Source organism: Acomys minous (genome assembly GCF_964271855.1).
Source record: "Acomys minous genome assembly, chromosome: 4".
Taxonomy (NCBI): Eukaryota; Metazoa; Chordata; class Mammalia; order Rodentia; family Muridae; genus Acomys; species Acomys minous.
In genome coordinates this window covers 20467416-20485585 of record NC_140486.1, presented here as the reverse complement: position 1 = coordinate 20485585, position 18170 = coordinate 20467416, and the positions used below count along the sequence as shown (strand labels likewise).

Below are 18170 nucleotides of genomic sequence, written 5' to 3'. Positions count from 1 at the left end.
AAAATTTTTGAGTAAGGGGCTAGAGAGATGGCTCAGAAGAGCACTGTCTGCTCTTCCAGAGGTCCCGAGTTCAATTCCCAGCCACCACATGGTGGCTCACAACCATCTATAATGAGATCTGGTGCCCCCTGGTATATAAAATAAGTAAATAAATCTTTTTAAAAAATTTTGAGTAAGCCCATGAGAAAATATTCACTATTTGAATTGCAGCTGTTCTGAGATAACACACACACAAACCAGCATAGTCTATTTAATAAAAATATTTAATGCTGCCAAAAAGTATAAAAATACATTAGGAATGGCAGTACAATACAAAGTAGTCTCTCCTAATTTATTTCCTTTACATCTTTCTACATTTCATACACATGTTAAAAAAAACAATACATCAAATTAAAGGGTTTGCAAGTCTTCTGCTGGTGGCGTTCTTCATCCCCTGGATGTAAAGCTTACTTTGTAAACAGACAACTTGTGAGGCAATCTACAGGGTTAGCAAGCCTCACTTTATTTTCCGGAGTGGGCTTCAGGTCTTGCTTTGCACATCAAAGGTTCAAAATTTATAGCTGCAGAATAGTCTCAAGTCATGAACATTTAGGTGTCTGTCAGTCTTGGCCTAAAACATAAAATAAGAAGTCATCTATTCAATTCATGTCCACCACACACACAGATGTACATAGATACAAAAACACAAGAGGACTAAGACTGAACTAAAAAAAAAAAAAAATCAATCAAAACCCATTCCAACATGTCACATCTAGTCACACCGAGCACTTTCCAAAACGATGGCTTTCCAAATGGAGGCCGTGCTGGAAGACCGCTGAGCTGACGCACCGTAACTCACTTCTGCAGTAGTTACCCACTGAAGTGTTTAGGCCATCCCGTTTTATTCAAGAAATGACCTCTAATAATATGCTAAGAGACAGACAAGTTTAAAAAAAAAATAATGCAGCCACAAAAATATAGCAAGATTTTATTGTATGTGCCAGACTTACCCATACTTTGATTTCAATGCAAAAGTCTAATGCAGTTTGGACAACCACTGTAAAACTGCCAGAAACAGTTTAAATAGAAAGTTTGGACATAAAGTTGGCTTGTACCTCTGAATCAGATTTTCAGCTCTTGTGTTTTCTTCTGAAGGATAACAGTAATGATTTTAACTACTAAACTATGTAAAACATAACAGAGTTCAGTGCATTTTAATGCTAATGGAAAAAGAGAGGAAAGAAAGCATTTAAACAAGCAAGAGACAAGAGGAAGGGAGGTTTTTTGTTTTTTGTTGTGTTGTTTTTTTTTTTTTGAGCGACTATTAAAAGTGGTAGTCTGTGCTGCGATCTCAGGATTATGTGCCTGTAACCAAACCTTTTGGGACCTTAAAGCTACTTCCATTTTTGCACCAACTCCCCACTCACGTTCTCTCTTCTTTCTCTCTCTCAACATACACTAGCTACCAATGTAAATGTTTGTTACTTTTGTATCATATGTATAAACAAGAAATAAAACAGACCTCCAACACCTAGGCCCCCTCTCCAATCACAAGAATGAAGATTTTTTCCTGCCTGTTGATTGTTTTTCAAAGGCAGACAGCTCTACCAAGCACCAAGCATCTTGTTTGATTTTCCAACACAGATTTCTCCATAGTGTTGTCATTAGGAAACCATGCTCCTTAGCTATCAATGGATCACTGTGAAAACCACAATCCTTGTTTAAGACTCAAAAACCTGGAACCAAACAGCTGGTTCTGACTACAGCAGATTGTGGAACACTGTCACAGAATGGAGTGAAGGAATGCTCTGGCTTGGGAACTTTCTGGAACTCCACTATCACAAAGTGTTTTAAAAGGGATTTTCCCTCCTCAACTTAATAAAACAAATTTATTTGGATTCTTAGTTGAAAGTGGGCTGTCTACTATTTCCCCACTTAAATACCTGGTTTAATGAATACCTGGAATAAAGAACAGTGGTGTGACATAATGAGAAAAGCCGGGTCTTGGAAGCACTGGAAACCACAGCCTGGAGTTTGCATCTCAGCTTTATCTACATAAGCTGGTGGTCTTATCTGAAAATAAGGGTGGCATCATCTAAAGCCTAAATTTAGATCAAGTATGTATAAAATGGCTGACAAAACTGCAGATGTTCACCATATATACTCAGTTACCCTTTCCTAGTGTTTGCTAAATACATTTACAGAGAATAATAGTTTGCCATTTAACAACAGCCAGACTGTCGTTTCTTTAGAACTTAGTACTTCTTTGCAAATAGTGTTTAAGGGTAACAAAGTAAGAGGAAATCATTGGAATAGCTTCTGTAAAATGACTTTATGTGTAAGACTATAAAGATAAGTAGGCTTTTTAGGTAATTCTATTATATTCACATGCATGGATCTTTACAATTTTATTTCTAATATGGTGAAAATAAAATGGGTTCAAACAAATCAAGCAATGAGCTTCGTGGGTGTCCTGGGTGCCTCTCTCCATACTGCAGCGGCAAATGCTAGACCCTGAGTGGTAGCCGTGGCAGAGGGAAAGTTATACTGCATTAAAAGTTGTTTTGCTTGCTGTGAGACATTTACACTAGCATCCTACTGAGACCACCCTGGGCTAATGGAGGTGTGCCAAGCATACTTTAAAGGAACTTAACTTGCTTCCTCTCCCCAACTTTCCAGACTCAAAGACTTTTTAAAATAGTCATCTAAAATATCAACAGCATCATGAGTCTGAAATATCTATGCCTAATGAGTGACCACAAAGAATAATTTGGTGCTTCTTAAAAGTGGTCTCTGTAAAGAAAAAGACAATTCCCATGCAATTCTCCTTGCAGCAGCCCCAAACAAAATAGATAAATTTAAAAGCATACCCGACAGGGCCACACCTTACTGCTCCTAGTGCACTGTGAATTTTACAACGAAGTTCCAAAGTCAGAACTCCTCTCCAGACAGGCTGCCCAGAGATGGTCCAGGCTCTTTAGTTCTGTCAGCCTCCACAAAGCCCATTAGGCAGGTCAAGCTTTCCACTCAAGCACTGTTTACACTGGCAATGACACTGTGATGGGACAGTGACAGCCAGGGAAAAACCCTCCAACTGGCAAAGAACAATGGGTCTTATAGCCACAGCTGAGAGGAAGCGCTTGTGCAGAATGGCTTGAAACTGTCCGGGGCCCAGGAAGGAAGACCACCGGGGGTGGAACAAGTCCTCTGACTGGGGCAAAGCAGGAGTGGAGGAGGACACAACCTGAGTTTCTCCCTCCATTCTCAGGGGGACCATTATAGACAGCTGTGACTCCAGTTGTGATGCTGTGGAATCTGTGGCACTGCCGCCTGGTAAAAGCCAAAGACCAGTGTCAGGAAGAAATGCCCAGTGTCAGGAAGAAATGCCATCCAACCCAAACAAGTGAGTTCAAGGAAAGGGTGAATGGCACAGGTGTCCTCTAGAGCAAGCGACTGCCAATAACCAAGTTATAAGATGACAAATGTAATGAAGAAAAAGCATTTCTACTTTGGGTGAAAAAGCATGTAAAAGATTGTATGACAAAGCTATATAAAGAAGTTTTAGCCAGGCGTGGTGGGGCACACATTTAATCCTAACACTTGGTAGGCAGAGGCAGGTGGACCACTGTGAGTTTGAGGCCAGCCTAGTCTATAACGCAAGCCCAAGCCAGGCCAAGTTATACAGAGAGACCCTATCTCAAACCCCTGCCCCACCCCAAAGAATAAAGGAGAGACTTTATTAGCTGTTGGTATATAAGTAAAACATAATTTCTGTTGGTGCTTCCTCCCTTCTAAGCTGAACTGATGGATCAAGTTCAGCAGATGAAGGCCCTAAGAAGCCCTTCCTTCTGCCCTGACAACAGACTACACAGTCAATGCCACAGCTATATAGGATGCTCATCAGGAAACAGGGAAGGAAGTATGAACCAAGTCTGACTAAAGGCCTGAAACCTTATCTGAACATTTAAAGAAACTGGCCACACATGCAGTAGGGGTATCTGGTTTAAGACTATAGTCTTAAAACAATCTCTTCAAGATTTACACTTGAAAGTTGTGTGTGCAGTAGTGTGTGCCTATGGTGGTAGCTACTCAACAGGCTCAGACGGGACAATCATTTGAACTGAGGAGATTAAGGCCAGGCTTGGGAAATGGCAAAGCATTATTTCAACACACAAAAATGAGTGAATAAATAAACCTGCCCAACAATAACCACAAATAAAGATTTTTATCTGTTAGTAAAAACTTAAGGCAATGTAGATTTTTAATTTGTGCAATGACTTGATGAACATATTAGGAAATGTAAATTCCAAATGCGCCCCCCCTCAAAAAAGCACTTTTACTACCATCAGGTTCCAGTTTCTATGTAGAATCTAGCCCGAGACATTTTTTTTAAGATTTATTTTTATTTATTAAATATAAAATGTTCTGCTTGCATGTACGCCTGCATATTAGAAGAGGGCACCAGATCTCATTATAGATGGTTGTGAGCCACCATGTGGTTGCTGGGAATTGAACTCAGGACCTTTGGAAGAGCAGACAGCGCTGTTAACCTCTGAGCCATCTCTCCAGCCCCACCCAAGACATTTTTTAAAGGAATCAGCTGCAGCCTTTTAATGCCTGGTAGGAAACTGTAGCCACCAAACCCTGGGAACTGGCACTGAAAGCAAAGAAGGAAGTGATATGAAAACCAGAAGACTTCTCCATTTCCTAACTAAAGCATGGGGCATAGTTTTGAATTCATACCATCAACTTTAGTTTACTTAAGACAAAGGAACAAGCCAAGTGTGAGTGAGCACCAAATTAGGACTCTTTCCTCTGACGCCATCTGTAAAGCACAGCTGTCTGACCAGAAATTGATTAATACCTGTTTTTACTTTTTTTTCCACCTTCACTCTCTGTTACAAATGCTAACTAACACACAATGAAATGAATAAAAAGATAGAAGAACCAAGACCCAGAAAAATTGAAAAACGTGTCAAGTCTCTGCTGAATATGAGAAATGGACTTTGCGTAGTCATAAATGTAAAAAGAAGTGTATTTTTACATTCTGTGTTTAAGCAAGCATAGATAGAAATCAGTAGGCAGAAATAGCACAGTACCTGGTTAACCGTGGGAAGGAATACATAACCTCAAGTGCGACCACTGACTATGGCATTGCAGCAAGGCAGGAAAAGATAATTCCACCTCAGTAAATAGAAAGCCCTTTTAAAAATCTTTTTCTTTTCCCAATGTATTAGGACAACAGAATCTGATTCAAGTCAAACTATTTTTCCTAATCTAGTAAAATCAGTAAATACAAAACTGATGCAGTGTTTAAGATGTGCACCAACCAGAGACTGCTGACCTCCCTTCTCTGGCTAGCACCCGAGACATTAAGTACCTCACCAGCACAGCTCACTGTATACAGGGCCAGGGTGATGCCCGTGGGCACTGTCACTAAATGCGATGGTTATTTTGTAAGCAAGCATGAAAATGATATTTAAAGTTTCTGCTGTTAAAGATCTGCTCAGAGAAGAAAGAAGGCAGGCTCTGATGAGGGACACTAATGAGGCTCTCAGGAGCACTAAGCACGCACCAGAAGCAGAAAGAGCAGGGTTCAGTTTTATCTGTAGAAGGCACATCCTTCCAGGGAAGGTTGGACCTGGCCTTATCAGTATTTTCCCCTAAGAAGTCTGAGCTGAGGCTATCTTCAATTGGATTCCTTTCTTTAAAGACAGGCTCTTAATGTATATCACTGGCTGGCTGGGAACTTGTTATGTAGACCAGGCTAGCCTGGAACTCACAGTGATCTGCCTGTCTTGGCCTCCTTGTCCAGCCTCAACTGCAATTCTAACAAGGTCTAGTAGGATAACATATTCCATTTTGGAAAAACAAGCCAATAAATATCAGAAAGCTCAGACCAATAACCATCTCATTCTAAAGCGTTAAGGGTCTAGATTGTTTCAACATAGGTTCAATGCAAACAGATAAAAGGAAGCATCCTCCTTACCCGCTCTCCATTTCACACAGTTCAGGAGTACTGAGTCAGGACACAGACACACACTGCATAACCTGATTCGGTGTGCAGCACTACCTATATCCCCCTCCCAGACTTTCAGTAAGTTGAACACAATAACTGCTTCTCAAGGCCATTCACAATCCTAGCTATACCTATGGTCTTCAAACTGCATTACAACTAATGCCTCATTTAAAGTAATTAAGCCTCACAACACACTCTTACATGATATATAAAACAGACAAAGCAGATGCTGTCCTAGTGGTTTGGAACCTTTCCACCACCTGGGTGATTTTCCTAAAATCCAAAGCAGGTTTGAAACCACCAAAAGCCTATTAGTGGTTATATGCTTTAAAAATACTCATTACAAAGGTAAGGGACAATGTAAGTTTGTAAACCATAGTACTATTTATTGAACTTAGAAAGAAATTAGTTTTTTACTTCAAAATTTCAGTCTAGTGAGCTGAAATCATAAATATAAAACACCGGTTCCTTTTCCTTACTAATCATAATTTATCCCATTTGGATAATTACATTAACATTTTCAAACACACAAAAAAGAACAGTTTAAGTCATGCATGGGCTATACAGAAATCAATTTCTTTTCTCTTAACCACTTCAGTTTTTGAGACAGTGTTTCTCGCAGTCCTGGCTGGCCCCAAACTCTGGGGCTGGCTCTGAGTTGAAGCTGGCCTTGAACTTGTGATCCTTCCATCTCTATCTCCCAAGTGCTGAGAGTAAAGGTTTGTGCTATCAAATTGGGCTAAGAACCAATTTCTTATTCTTGGTGTTTTCTGATCTCCCCTCCACCACCTCATTTTTAACTTTCACTTTTAAAGATAGGAACTTGCTTTGCAATTTTGGCTGGCTTCAAACTTCCACGCCTCTTGCCTTATCATCCTGAATGCTGTGTGTGCCATCATATCCTGCAGAAACCATTGTTTATAAGCTAAGTCTTGATCAACTGCTACTTGACTATACCAGAAAGGAGACTTTCCTTTGATGACATGTTTAGAAATTTTTCATTTCTTTGTTTTTTTCCTTTTAAAATAAGATAAACCATAAAAATATGTAGTAGAAATAACTTACTCATAGTTTCAACTGCCACTATCAAACTTCTGTTTTGGAAAGGGAAAATGTATCCAGTATACAACTGAGTCAACATACAATTTATTTTTCTATGGTAACAGATTTTCATTGAACTTTTAAAAAGTACATTTAACTACAAAAGTAAGATTAAATACGTACTTATAAAATATTTTTACCCTAAAATGGTTAAGCATATAAAGTTGTAATGCCCATTTAAACAGTACATTACACATTACATACATTACTTAAAGGATATTTTCTTTCCATTAATAATGTAGAAAAGACCACAATGTTTATTGCTTATATCAAGTGCATGTTAAAATCCAGAGAGCCTCCAAAAGCCAATCCTTGTGATAAAGGCTTTCTCAATACTAGTCAGTGAAACATGATGCACGGCATGTGTGAGCACAGCTGTGAGGTGTAACAGTTTTCAACAAGCATGTTTGTCTTTATTCAAGCCATTGACAGTTTGGGTCTCAGAGGAATCTGCAGTGATGAGTCCTGAGATGTTGGGCTGTGACTGTGAATGTCCCTTATCTGGTTGATGTCTAGTCTAGCGCAATGTTTTGGGGGGATGAGGCATTGGCTAACAAACCCTTGAGATCAGTGCACCACTGTCAGCTACTAGTGCAGACAGTGCTGGGTCAAGCTGTTCATTTTGGGGACATTTTACTGAAACAACAGTGTCCAGCCAACCAAAGCGCCAACCAAAATGACTGACACAAACCCCATCTTAGTGAGAATAGGTTGCCAATATAACCACCTTTTTCTTTTTCGTTCAGTTTCATGTAGCCTCTGTTTCATCTGCTGCACCTTCTGGGCTGTAGTAGCCTTTCTGTCCTCTCGAATACGTTTCCGGAGAATACTGTGAACAGACAGAAACAAGTGAGATATCTGCACTGCAGGCCTTAATTACACTGACACTGGAGGCCTGGCCACCAACAATACCATGCAATTACAATCTCATTTGAACAACGTAGTTAGAAAGAGGGAAAAGCCAAACTGCTCCACATGGCCAGTGATACACTGACAGTTCAAGTATAATTGCTGGTTACTGTAACACTTCAACAGGACCTGAAAGTGAGCCAGACACTTTTTCAAAATTATCTGCTCACTCCGCTTTCTTCTCTGCTCTCCTTCTTTCCCAAGCAGCTGAGAGAGGCTAGAGTAAAGACTCTGTAGCATCTTGTCCTCTTGTGTGACAGCATGTGAGAAGATCATAAGACCTTTTCTGGTCAAAATGTTTAACTTGAATCTCACCAAGAAAAATGATTAGAGAAATCCAAACTATGGGGCATTCTAAAAGAATCAAATGGTAAGCAAAGAAAAGTGAGGAAAACTGTTTTGGCTAAGGACACCAAAGCATCACCTCAATCTGATGCAAGCAAAAGCCTTGACAAGACCTAGCATTAATGCTTTACTCTTAGAGAGGGGAGTCTCTTATGTACGCCTGGCTATTCTTGACCTTGAGGTTCTCGTGCCTCAGCCTCCTGAGTGCTTTGGGTACAGCGGTACAGCTCTGAATTTCTTTTTTAACTTAATTACTGTGCTTGTGTGTGTGCGAGAGGGGAGCAGAGGGGAGGGGGAAAGGAAGAAACCTGTAGAGGTCAGAGGGCACTTTGAAAAGTTGGGTATCTTCCTTTTACAGTGGGATTCAGTGATCAAACTTAGGTCATTAGGCTTTTATTTATTTTTAAGCAAAAAACAAGCCAACAAAAACAAATAACAAGGTTTCCAGGCTGGCCTTGAATTCAGTATATAGCCAAGGATGACCTTGAACTCCTGATCGTCCTCAAGTGTTAGAATTACACATGTGCACAGCTCAGTGGTTAAGAACACTTGTTCTTGCAATGGGCCAAGTTGTACTCCCAACACTCACTGGGTGGCTCACATGGGTCAGTAACTCCAGTTTAGGGGGATGTGGCCCCCTCTTCTGGCCTCTGTGGGCATAGGCACATGCAGCCAAAACACTCATAAATGTAAAATAAATAAATCTTTAAAAAAAAAAAAAGGGAGGGGGTGCGGCGGGTGCTGCAGAGATGACTCAGTGGTTAAGAGCACTCCTGCTTTTCCATGGGACCTGGGTTCAATTCCCAGCACCCACATGGCTCACAACTGTCTGTAACTTCAAGATTTGACACTCTCACACCAACGCACATCAATTAAAAAAAAAAAAAGCCTGAGGAGGCTGGAGGACACTGATTTCCCTGGAACTGGAGTTGCAGCTGGTTGTGAGCAACCTGATGTGGGTGCTGGGAACTAAACTCGGGTTCTCTAAAAGAGCAGTTACTGGCTCTTACTCAGTGAGCCAACTCTGCAGTGCTGAACTGGTTTCTTACTATGAGAGAAAACGCTTTGAAAATATTTACATCATGGAACACCATCTAAACACTTTGTTTCCCTGTGCACAGGGTGTCTATTCCCGCGTGCGTCGTGGCTTCATTAAGTAGCCGCGTTTCTCAGTTACCATGTGGCACACACCTCTCGTTGCTCTCCTCCACAGTATCTTGCATCTTTGAAGGAAGTCCTGTTAATTTTTCATCCTCGGGACATATTCTCTTCCCATTGTACTTTTCAATTATTGTTCTGTTTTGTGAATGATCACAAATAGGAGATAAATCTTCTTTAGAAAGTTCTCTCCACCGTTTCTAGGTAGAAAAGAGAATAAGCAATAAATTTTTTTTGTTTTCTTTAAATCAGGATCTGTAAACTGCAATTACTCAATATAGGGCACGGAATGGCAAGGTAACCCTGACACTGACTTTTGTCCTCTGCACATATGTACACCAACACTTGCTTGCAAACACAAACACGCATACATAAAAATAATCACATGCAATTTATTTACTGATTTAAAAGATTTATTTTACTTTATTTTAAGGCAGATCTCTATATAGATACTCAAAGAGTTGTGGATTTTAGATTGTTGGTCTCAAGTGATCAGCCTCTATTTATATATGTCTAATGCTATGTGGTCAAACCAGACATGAAGGGAGTCTATTGTTACTGTCCAATAAAAACATTCTGAAAATAATGTCACCATCAGATGTGTAAAGACTACTCCTACTATCTTATGTCTGCCATAACCACTAAAGTTACTCAGATATAAAGACAAACACCTATGCTTAAATAGTCTTTAGTCTCACATGAAGGCTTTTTATTTTTAATTGTGTATGTGTGTGCTTAGGTATGTGCATATGAGTGCAAGGGCCCATTAGAGGCCAGAGATGTTCGATTGCCGGGAGCTGCTCAACATAGGTTCTGGGAATAGACTCACAGGTCCTCTGGTAGAGCAGGAGGTGCTCAAAATCACTGACCTCTGAGCTCTCTCCCCAAGCCCTCACACTGAGTTCTTACTAGGATAAAAGTACTTAGGTTTCCTGATTTCTTTCAATAATCAAATGCTTAAATCCTCTCACATGTAAAATACATTTTATTAAATCTTGTTTCCACTCATGCTATGTATGTATGAGCCTATATTCTTAAATTACACACAAAAAAAATTTTAAGTCAGGATCTCACTGTACAGACCAGGGTGGCCTTGGTTGACTAGCTTATGTTTCCACCCCTTGAATGGTGGAAATTTTTTAAATTTCAAGCAGCCAGCTGGATGTGCCACATTAAGTAAGACAAGGATGAGGACTTAGATGGTGTCTGGTTTGATTTAGTGATAGTGAGAGTACCTGTATATTAGAATCTCCTTTTGTATACTTTGCTCCTTCTATTATGGCCATGTAGGAGAATCTGAGCTGGTCTGGCGTCTGAATAAGTCCCATTCGATACTTTCTCATATTCAGTAATACCTGTTTCACATTAACATCATCTCCTTTTTCCATCTGCAAGAAAGGAAAAAAAACCAAGTTGTATGAGTCCTGAAAATAGAAGTAATAAAAGGTCACTACTTAGACCTTAACGAGGCAAGCACTCTACCAATTAGCCACACCTCTACCACTGAGCCAGACCTCCAGTTCTCACTAACAGAAATTAGTGGCTTTAAGCACAGGTTAATCTTAATAAACTGTCTTTGTGTTTTAAAGATTTGCAGGTGCATATGTATAGGTGTATGCCATATGTGAACAGATGCCGACGGGGGCCCTGGAGCTGGCGTGGGTTGTAAATCATCCAGTGTGGGTCCTGGAAGTGAACTTCAGTCTTCTAAAGAGCAGTAACTGCCCTTAATGACAAGACGCCTCTCCAGCCCAAATAATATAAGTTTTGATCAAAACTATACCACGTATGGGCAAAATGGTAAAGTAATCCATTAAATTTGTTTAAACTCAATTGTTCCTAATTCTTAGCTTCATTAGAGAAGCACTATTGAAAATGTTCCCTTATGTTAGTCAATTCATCTGAAAATCCACTCTGTGCTATCAGCTGTGTTAGGAAGCCTAACATGTAGCTATCAGGAACCATTAGGACTTCCAGGAGAGTAACACAGGACCTTCACGGTAACATCAATACTAGTTTTCTACAGAGCAAGTTCTAGGACAGCCAACGGTTACACAGAACGACCCTGTCTCAAAAAAACAAAACAAAACAAAACAAACAAAAGAAACAGAAATGAAACTATAACAAATGATGAAGGACTAAGTGACACAGACATCAATACTCAAGGCATTACTGATAGGCTTGACGCTATAGTAAAAGGAGGAAGGAGGAAGGCAGCCGTTAGAAGGGGATGCTGCAGGGATGGCCCAGCACACACATGGCAGCTCACAGCCATCTGTCTCTAACTCCAGTTTCAAGAGAGCTGATCTCCTCTTCTTGCCTCCATGGAGAGCAGGCATCCATGCACCTGGTGCAGACATACATATAAGCAAACGTAAAGTGGGCAGGGGACTTGAATAAGTTGTGGCTGTGGTTGGCTGAAAACAAACAAACAAACAAACACAGTGTAGCACTTGAGGTCCCACCTAAGAATCTCAGGATCGGCACTGTACCAACATGGTGTGCTGGATCAGCACTGTACTAACATAGGTTCCCGACTTTACTTCTGTTGCTGGGATAGGACATGAAAGCAGCATAGAAGGGGGCTGGAGAGATGGCTCAGAGGTTAAGAGCACTGTCTGCTCTTCCAGAGGTCCCGAGTTCAATTCCCAGCAACCACATGGTGGCTCATAACCATCTATGATGAGATTTTAAAAAATATTTATTTGTTTGTTTGTTTATTTCTACAGTATTCTGCCTGCATGTGTCCCTGCAGCCAGAATAGGGCACCAAATCTCATTACAGATGGTTGTAAGCCACCATGTGGTTGCTGCGAATTGAACTCATGACCTTTGGAAGAACAGCCAATGCTCTTAACTTCTGAGCCATCTCTCCAGCCCCAATAAATCTTTAAAAAAAAAAAAAAGGCAGTATAGGAGGAAAGAAACAGTCAAAAAAAAAAAAAAAATCAAGGGGCTCTTAGTGGTTAAGAGCACTGGCTACTCTTGTAGAGGACCAGGGTTTGGTTCCTGGCACCTGTACGTTGAAGTGTCTCACAGCTATCTGCAAGTTCAGATTCAGGTATCCAATGCTCTCTTCTTATCTCCTTGGGTACCAGCCATGCGCAAATGTTTATCTTTCCATCATCAATAATAAAAACCATAAAACAAAACAAAAGCACAAAACTGAACGGAGGTCAGCATGGCCCCTTACCAGAACAAGGCAGGTATCCACGAGAGAGAAGGTGCCAGAGCGCCCAATGCCTGCACTGCAATGGATCACTGCAGGTCCATGCTCAGGGTTCAAGGAGCCAGATTCTCTAACTTTAAACAAGAAATTTAGGAATGAAGCTGGTGACTCGGGAACTCCAAAATCTGGCCAGGTGGTATAATGAAAGTGAGAAACTGTTCTGGTTTCACCACTCTGAAATGTGAAAATCAAGGGAAAGTTAGTTCTAATTTTTCTTATATAAATACATAGTAATTGCTGTAGAAACATAATGGGTTGGGAATATATAAAAAACAAAACAAAGAACTGGACATGGGGCTATACAACAGTAGGCAGCGTGCTTGCCTTACTCTGTACACAAAGCCCTGGATCATATATTGAGCTCCAGCTCAGTGCCCAGTATTGCATAAAAGTGGGTGTGCAGGTGCATGCTTGTAATCCCCGCATTAGGAGACAGAAGCAGGACAATGCAAAGTTCAAGGTCCTCTCTGACTGCACATGGAATTTCAATCCAGAGACTCTGACAAGCGGAAAAGCAAATGTTGGACCTGAGGTGTACAACATGTAGCTACATTTGCTCTGCAGTGAAAAACAGGTATCCTAAGAGATCAACCATAAAGAGTGTTTCTACATCTAAGAAGTACATTACCCATTTATTTATCTTCCCTTCTACAAAGCTTTATATGTTAAAGCATCACATGTTAATAATTAACTCAAAACAGCATTTCACTTTATAGACTAGGCACATTATATTTTGTTGTTGTTTTGTTTTTTGAGACAGGGTCTCTCTGTGTAGCCTTGGCTGTCCTGGACTCACTTTGTAGACCAGGCTGGCCTGGAACTCAGTGATCCGCCTGCCTCTGCCTCCCAAGTGCTGAGATTAAAGGCGTGTGCCACCACGCCCGGTGTTGAAACACATTCTTAAAGTGAGCATGGCCACATTTCCTTATTTTCTTGTTATCCTAGTTTCTATTAACAATTCTACCTATTAAGCACTCTACTTTCTATTAAACGTTCTCCCTCATTTATCTTGGTTGGTTGGTTGGTTGGTTGGCTGGTGTAGCCTTGGCTGTCTTGGAAATCTAGAGCAGAGCCTGCCTGCCTTCCAGGCGCTGGGATTAACCATGTGAGCCGCACCCCCAGCATTCCTCCTAACTTACTCTAATTCACAGTGCAAACAAAGAAGATACACGAGAAAGAGGAAAGAATGGCCTCCCTGATACTAAGTGTGACAGCACACTTACATCCACTGCGCATGTCAAAGCCTTATAGCAGGGAGGGTCACAGACTCAGCTAGAGAAAAGATCTGATACTAAGTGTGATAGCACACTTGCATCCACTGCGCATGTCAAAGCCTTATAGCAGGGAGGGTCACAGACTCAGCTAGAGAAAAGATCTGGGTAAGTAAATGTTCCGGGGGTCCCATGCTATACTTATTTTACCATTTTCTTCCAACTCAATAAGGTCACATTTCTGTATGGTCACTTACAAATCTGCTAAGTCTTTTTCCTGACCTGTGGGCTACTTTCAACTATAGTTAAGTACCAGGAGCTACCTATCATACTGAGCTTATTTGGCATGACGTATTTTATACACATCATACTTTCATTTGATCTCCACAACAGCCTGCAAATATACAATTTCCATCTTATAAATGAGGCAAACCACACCTCTACTGAGCAGCAGAACTGGAATGGGACCTCAGGCTTGCTTCTGTCATCCTCTCTTTATTCCCAAGTATGCTTTGTATTTTCTTTGTGAATGGGATTGAGCCCCAAACCTTGAAGCATGCCAAGAAAGTACCTCAGAACTCAGTTATATTTACTACCTACTTACATTTTAGTTTTTAGATCTTGAGACTGAATCTAGGGCCTCAAGTATACTGAGCAAGTGCTCAACCACCAAGCTATATCCATAACATCTCCCCTACAATTTTAATAATTAATAGTTTTCTTTTAAAACTTTATTTCTTCACACTTATGTGTATGCTTGAGTGTCTGCATATATCTGTCTGTGTCATGTATAGGCTGAGGAGGCTACAAGAGGGTCCTGGGTTCCCTAAAGCTGAAGTTATAGGCAGTGGTAAGACTCTCTCAACATGCGTGCTGGAAACTGAGCCTGGGGACTCTGCAAGAACAGCATGTGCCCTTAAATACTGAGCCATCTCTCTAGCTCCAATAATTAATTTTCAATTCTCAAATATCAGTATTACTTTGAACATTGTAATCCTTTGGTTTTAGGATTTCTTCAGAATCCTTAAAGAGTTACTTTATTTAATCCCAGCACTCGGGAGGCAGGTGGATCGTTGTGAGTTCGAGGCCAGCCTGGTCTATAAAGCGAGTCCAAGGCTACACAGAGAAACTCTGTCTGGGGGGGAGGGGGAGAAGAGTTACTTTATATAAAAATACAGTCTAAAAACATGTTTATGACTAAATACTATTACAAATATCCAAATACAAGTGTAGAACCAAACCCCAAACCTAGTAATAAAGAATTCTTAAAACCATTAGATAAAACTGAAACTCTGAAAGAAAAAGAGTCTTACATTGATATTTTCTAACTGTAGTAGATGCACTGTATAATATGATTTCACATCTTCAGATAAGAGTTTCACACTGAATCCCGTTTCCTTAAACACCATCTCTCGGTCATCTGTTGGCCAGTACTGTGCACATTTAACCTAAATTTAAGAATAGTTTAGACACATTATAAAACTATAAAAAAGAAAAACCTCACATATACACACTATAATTCTTCATATACAGAAACCTAAAAATATTTTAATGATAATGATATTTTGTAACATATCTCCATAAAATGTTGCCTTTCAATTTGAAAAGCCATACACATAAAATGTTCATAAAAATGTGCTATTCTTTATTTTGAGACAGGGTCTCTATATATAGCCCTGGCTTCCTGGAACTCACTGTGTAGATCAGGATAGTTTCAAACTCACAGAGATCCATCTGCCTCAACCTCCCACATGCTGGAATTAAAGGCATGTGCCACCATGCGCAAAAGTGTGCTATTTTAAAAGCATAATTATATTTTATCATATTCACTTTGAATTTCTAGAAGTCGCAAGCTCTTGCAAGAATCTTATCTTCAGGGAGCAGTAAAGAGGCTTTCTTTCAAGATGAGCGGTGGTGGCGCACACCTTTAATGCCAGCGCTTGGGAGGCAGAGGCAGGTGGACCGCTGTGAGTTCAAGGCCAGCCTGGTGTGCAGAGAAAGCTGCAGGCCCACCAACTAGAAGAATAAGCCCTTCTGTTTTGTCTTGACGCCTAAAATAATGGCACAGGTTAAGTGTAACCAATGAAGTGTAAGAGTTAGATAAGGATTACATCTTACAGTAAAAAGAGAAATCCAAACAGCATTAAGGAGAACAGGACAAATATGAAGAATCCAACATATATATACTGAAGGGACACAGAAGACACCAGCAATGACAAACAGAAACAGAACAGATCCCGTCTATGATTTAATAATCCTTTAGGGGCTGGAGAGATGGCTCAACAGTTAAGGGCACTGTCTGCTCTTCCAGAGGTCCTGAATTCAATTCTCAGCAACCACATGGTGGCTCATAACCATCTGTTCTGAGATCTGGTGCCCTCTTGTGGCGTGCAGGTATACATGCAAATAGAGCACTCATACATAAAATAAATAAATCTTTAAACAAACAAAAATAATCCTTTACAAAGGAAAGAAGGAAGGAAGGGAGAAATTGAAGCTATATAATAAAAGGACAAAATTGTTTCCTTGCAAAAACTGATCAAATGGCAAGACATATTTTGGAAAAAAAATTAATGTTAAAGAAAACGATTGCTTAGAGGTTTAGAACATTTGTTGCTTATCATGTTATCTAATCTTCAGGGAGCAATAAAGAGGCACTTGGGAGGCAGATCTCCGTGAGTTTATGGACAGCTTGGTCTACAAAGTGAGTCCAGGTCAGCCAAAACTACACAGGGAATGATTATACACACACACCCTACGAAGAACAATCTAACCTCAGATACACATAGGCAAAAGAGAAACAGAGGAAACAAAAAGCCAAGGCAGTATGATGCCTCCAAAAATTACTATTCTCTAGTCCCACCGTAAAGTTCTTTAATGAGAGTAAACTGGGTCAAGTTCCAAAGAAACCAAGGAGAGTACCGAGGAGACCTCTTAGTGGACAAAGTGAGCCACTGAGACAGGATCCCAGCACCACAGCACACAGCTGGGCCTGACAGTGAACACACAGATACAGAGAAGCAGTGACAAGTGAATCCCAGGGGCACACTGGCCAAGTCAATTTAGCTCATGTAAGCTCCAGATTGAGTGAGAGAATCTCTCTCACTCGTCCTGACAAAATATAACCTGAGCTAAATGACATCACAGATCAAAAGGACCTAACAGACATTTAGAGAACACTTTGCAAACACTATAGATTACATGTTCTTATCAGCAGATCAAAAAAAAACTTCCTTTCAATTAGATCTCTGTTGTGGAATACTGTCTCAACTCCCAGGGGCTGGGATTAACCCCTAGGAGATCTGTATAAAAATTGAGCCCTTTAACTATCTATCTAGCATGGAGGGTGGGAGGAGCTCATTAGGCTGTAGGGAGACAGAGATTATTTTCCTTTTTTCTTTTTTTAAAGATATGGTCTCATTATATAGCCCTGGCTATCCCGGAACTCACCATGTGCCTCAGGCTGGCCTGAATTCATTGAAACCCTGCCTGCCTCTAGAATGATGGGAACAAAGGTGGGCACCACTCTGCCCGGCTTTCAGAGCTGTTTTCCTCTGGTAGTGGAACCACCTATAAATTGACAATGTTTCTAAAAAACGGCATACCTATACTATTATAAGAGGACCATACACAGATACGTAGATTAAAAACAACACACAAAAAAGAAAACAACAAAAAGAAAAACACACCACTGAATGAGAAATGGGTCACTGAAGACAAAAAATGTATCTCAGGGCTTGCTATGAAAAAACAAGAACAAGCTGAACCCCAAAGTAGTAGATGGTAAGAATTAAGCTCAGAGAAAAAAAAAATAATGAAACCAAAACTAAAGAAAAAATAAAGAATCAGTAAAACAAATACTAGCAAATTCATTTTATGAAACAAGCATTACTCTAATAATGTCAAAGAAGGCAGAACACACAATTAATAGGCCGCTGTCTCTGATGAGCATAACTGCAAAATTCTCAATATAATACTTGCAAACTGAATTCAAAAACACAGAAAAGAGATCATTCACCATGATCAAGCTGGCTTCATTCCAGAGATGCAGGGATGGTCAACATATGCAAATCAACGTACTCCACCACATAAAGTGACCCAAGGACAGAAATCACATGATGTTGAAAAAGACATCCCTCATGACAAAAGTCCTAAGGAGACTAGAAATAGAAAGGACATATTTTAACACAATAGAGGCTATATATGACAAACCTATAGCC

At 40.3% G+C, this 18170-nt stretch overlaps 1 protein-coding gene across 4 annotated transcripts in view; it reads right to left on the bottom strand.

Moving 5' to 3' along the window:
* Nucleotides 1-245: 245 nt before the first annotated feature.
* PTPN2 (protein tyrosine phosphatase non-receptor type 2) overlaps nucleotides 246-18170 on the bottom strand; it is a 57218-nt gene continuing 39293 nt past the window's right edge. For 2 of the 4 annotated variants that reach the window (XM_084780304.1, XM_084780305.1), the window contains exons 5-9: nucleotides 15264-15398; nucleotides 12704-12913; nucleotides 10747-10899; nucleotides 9545-9711; nucleotides 7129-7928 (exon numbers count right to left, since the gene is read on the bottom strand). In XM_084780304.1, coding sequence (XP_084636430.1) covers nucleotides 7733-7928; nucleotides 9545-9711; nucleotides 10747-10899; nucleotides 12704-12913; nucleotides 15264-15398 — 861 coding nt within the window. In that variant the 3' untranslated portion in view covers nucleotides 7129-7732. Of the gene's footprint in view, nucleotides 611-7128; nucleotides 7929-9544; nucleotides 9712-10746; nucleotides 10900-12703; nucleotides 12914-15263; nucleotides 15399-18170 lie in introns of those variants that run through there. The other 2 variants (XM_084780306.1, XM_084780307.1) reach the window with 2 other exon arrangements.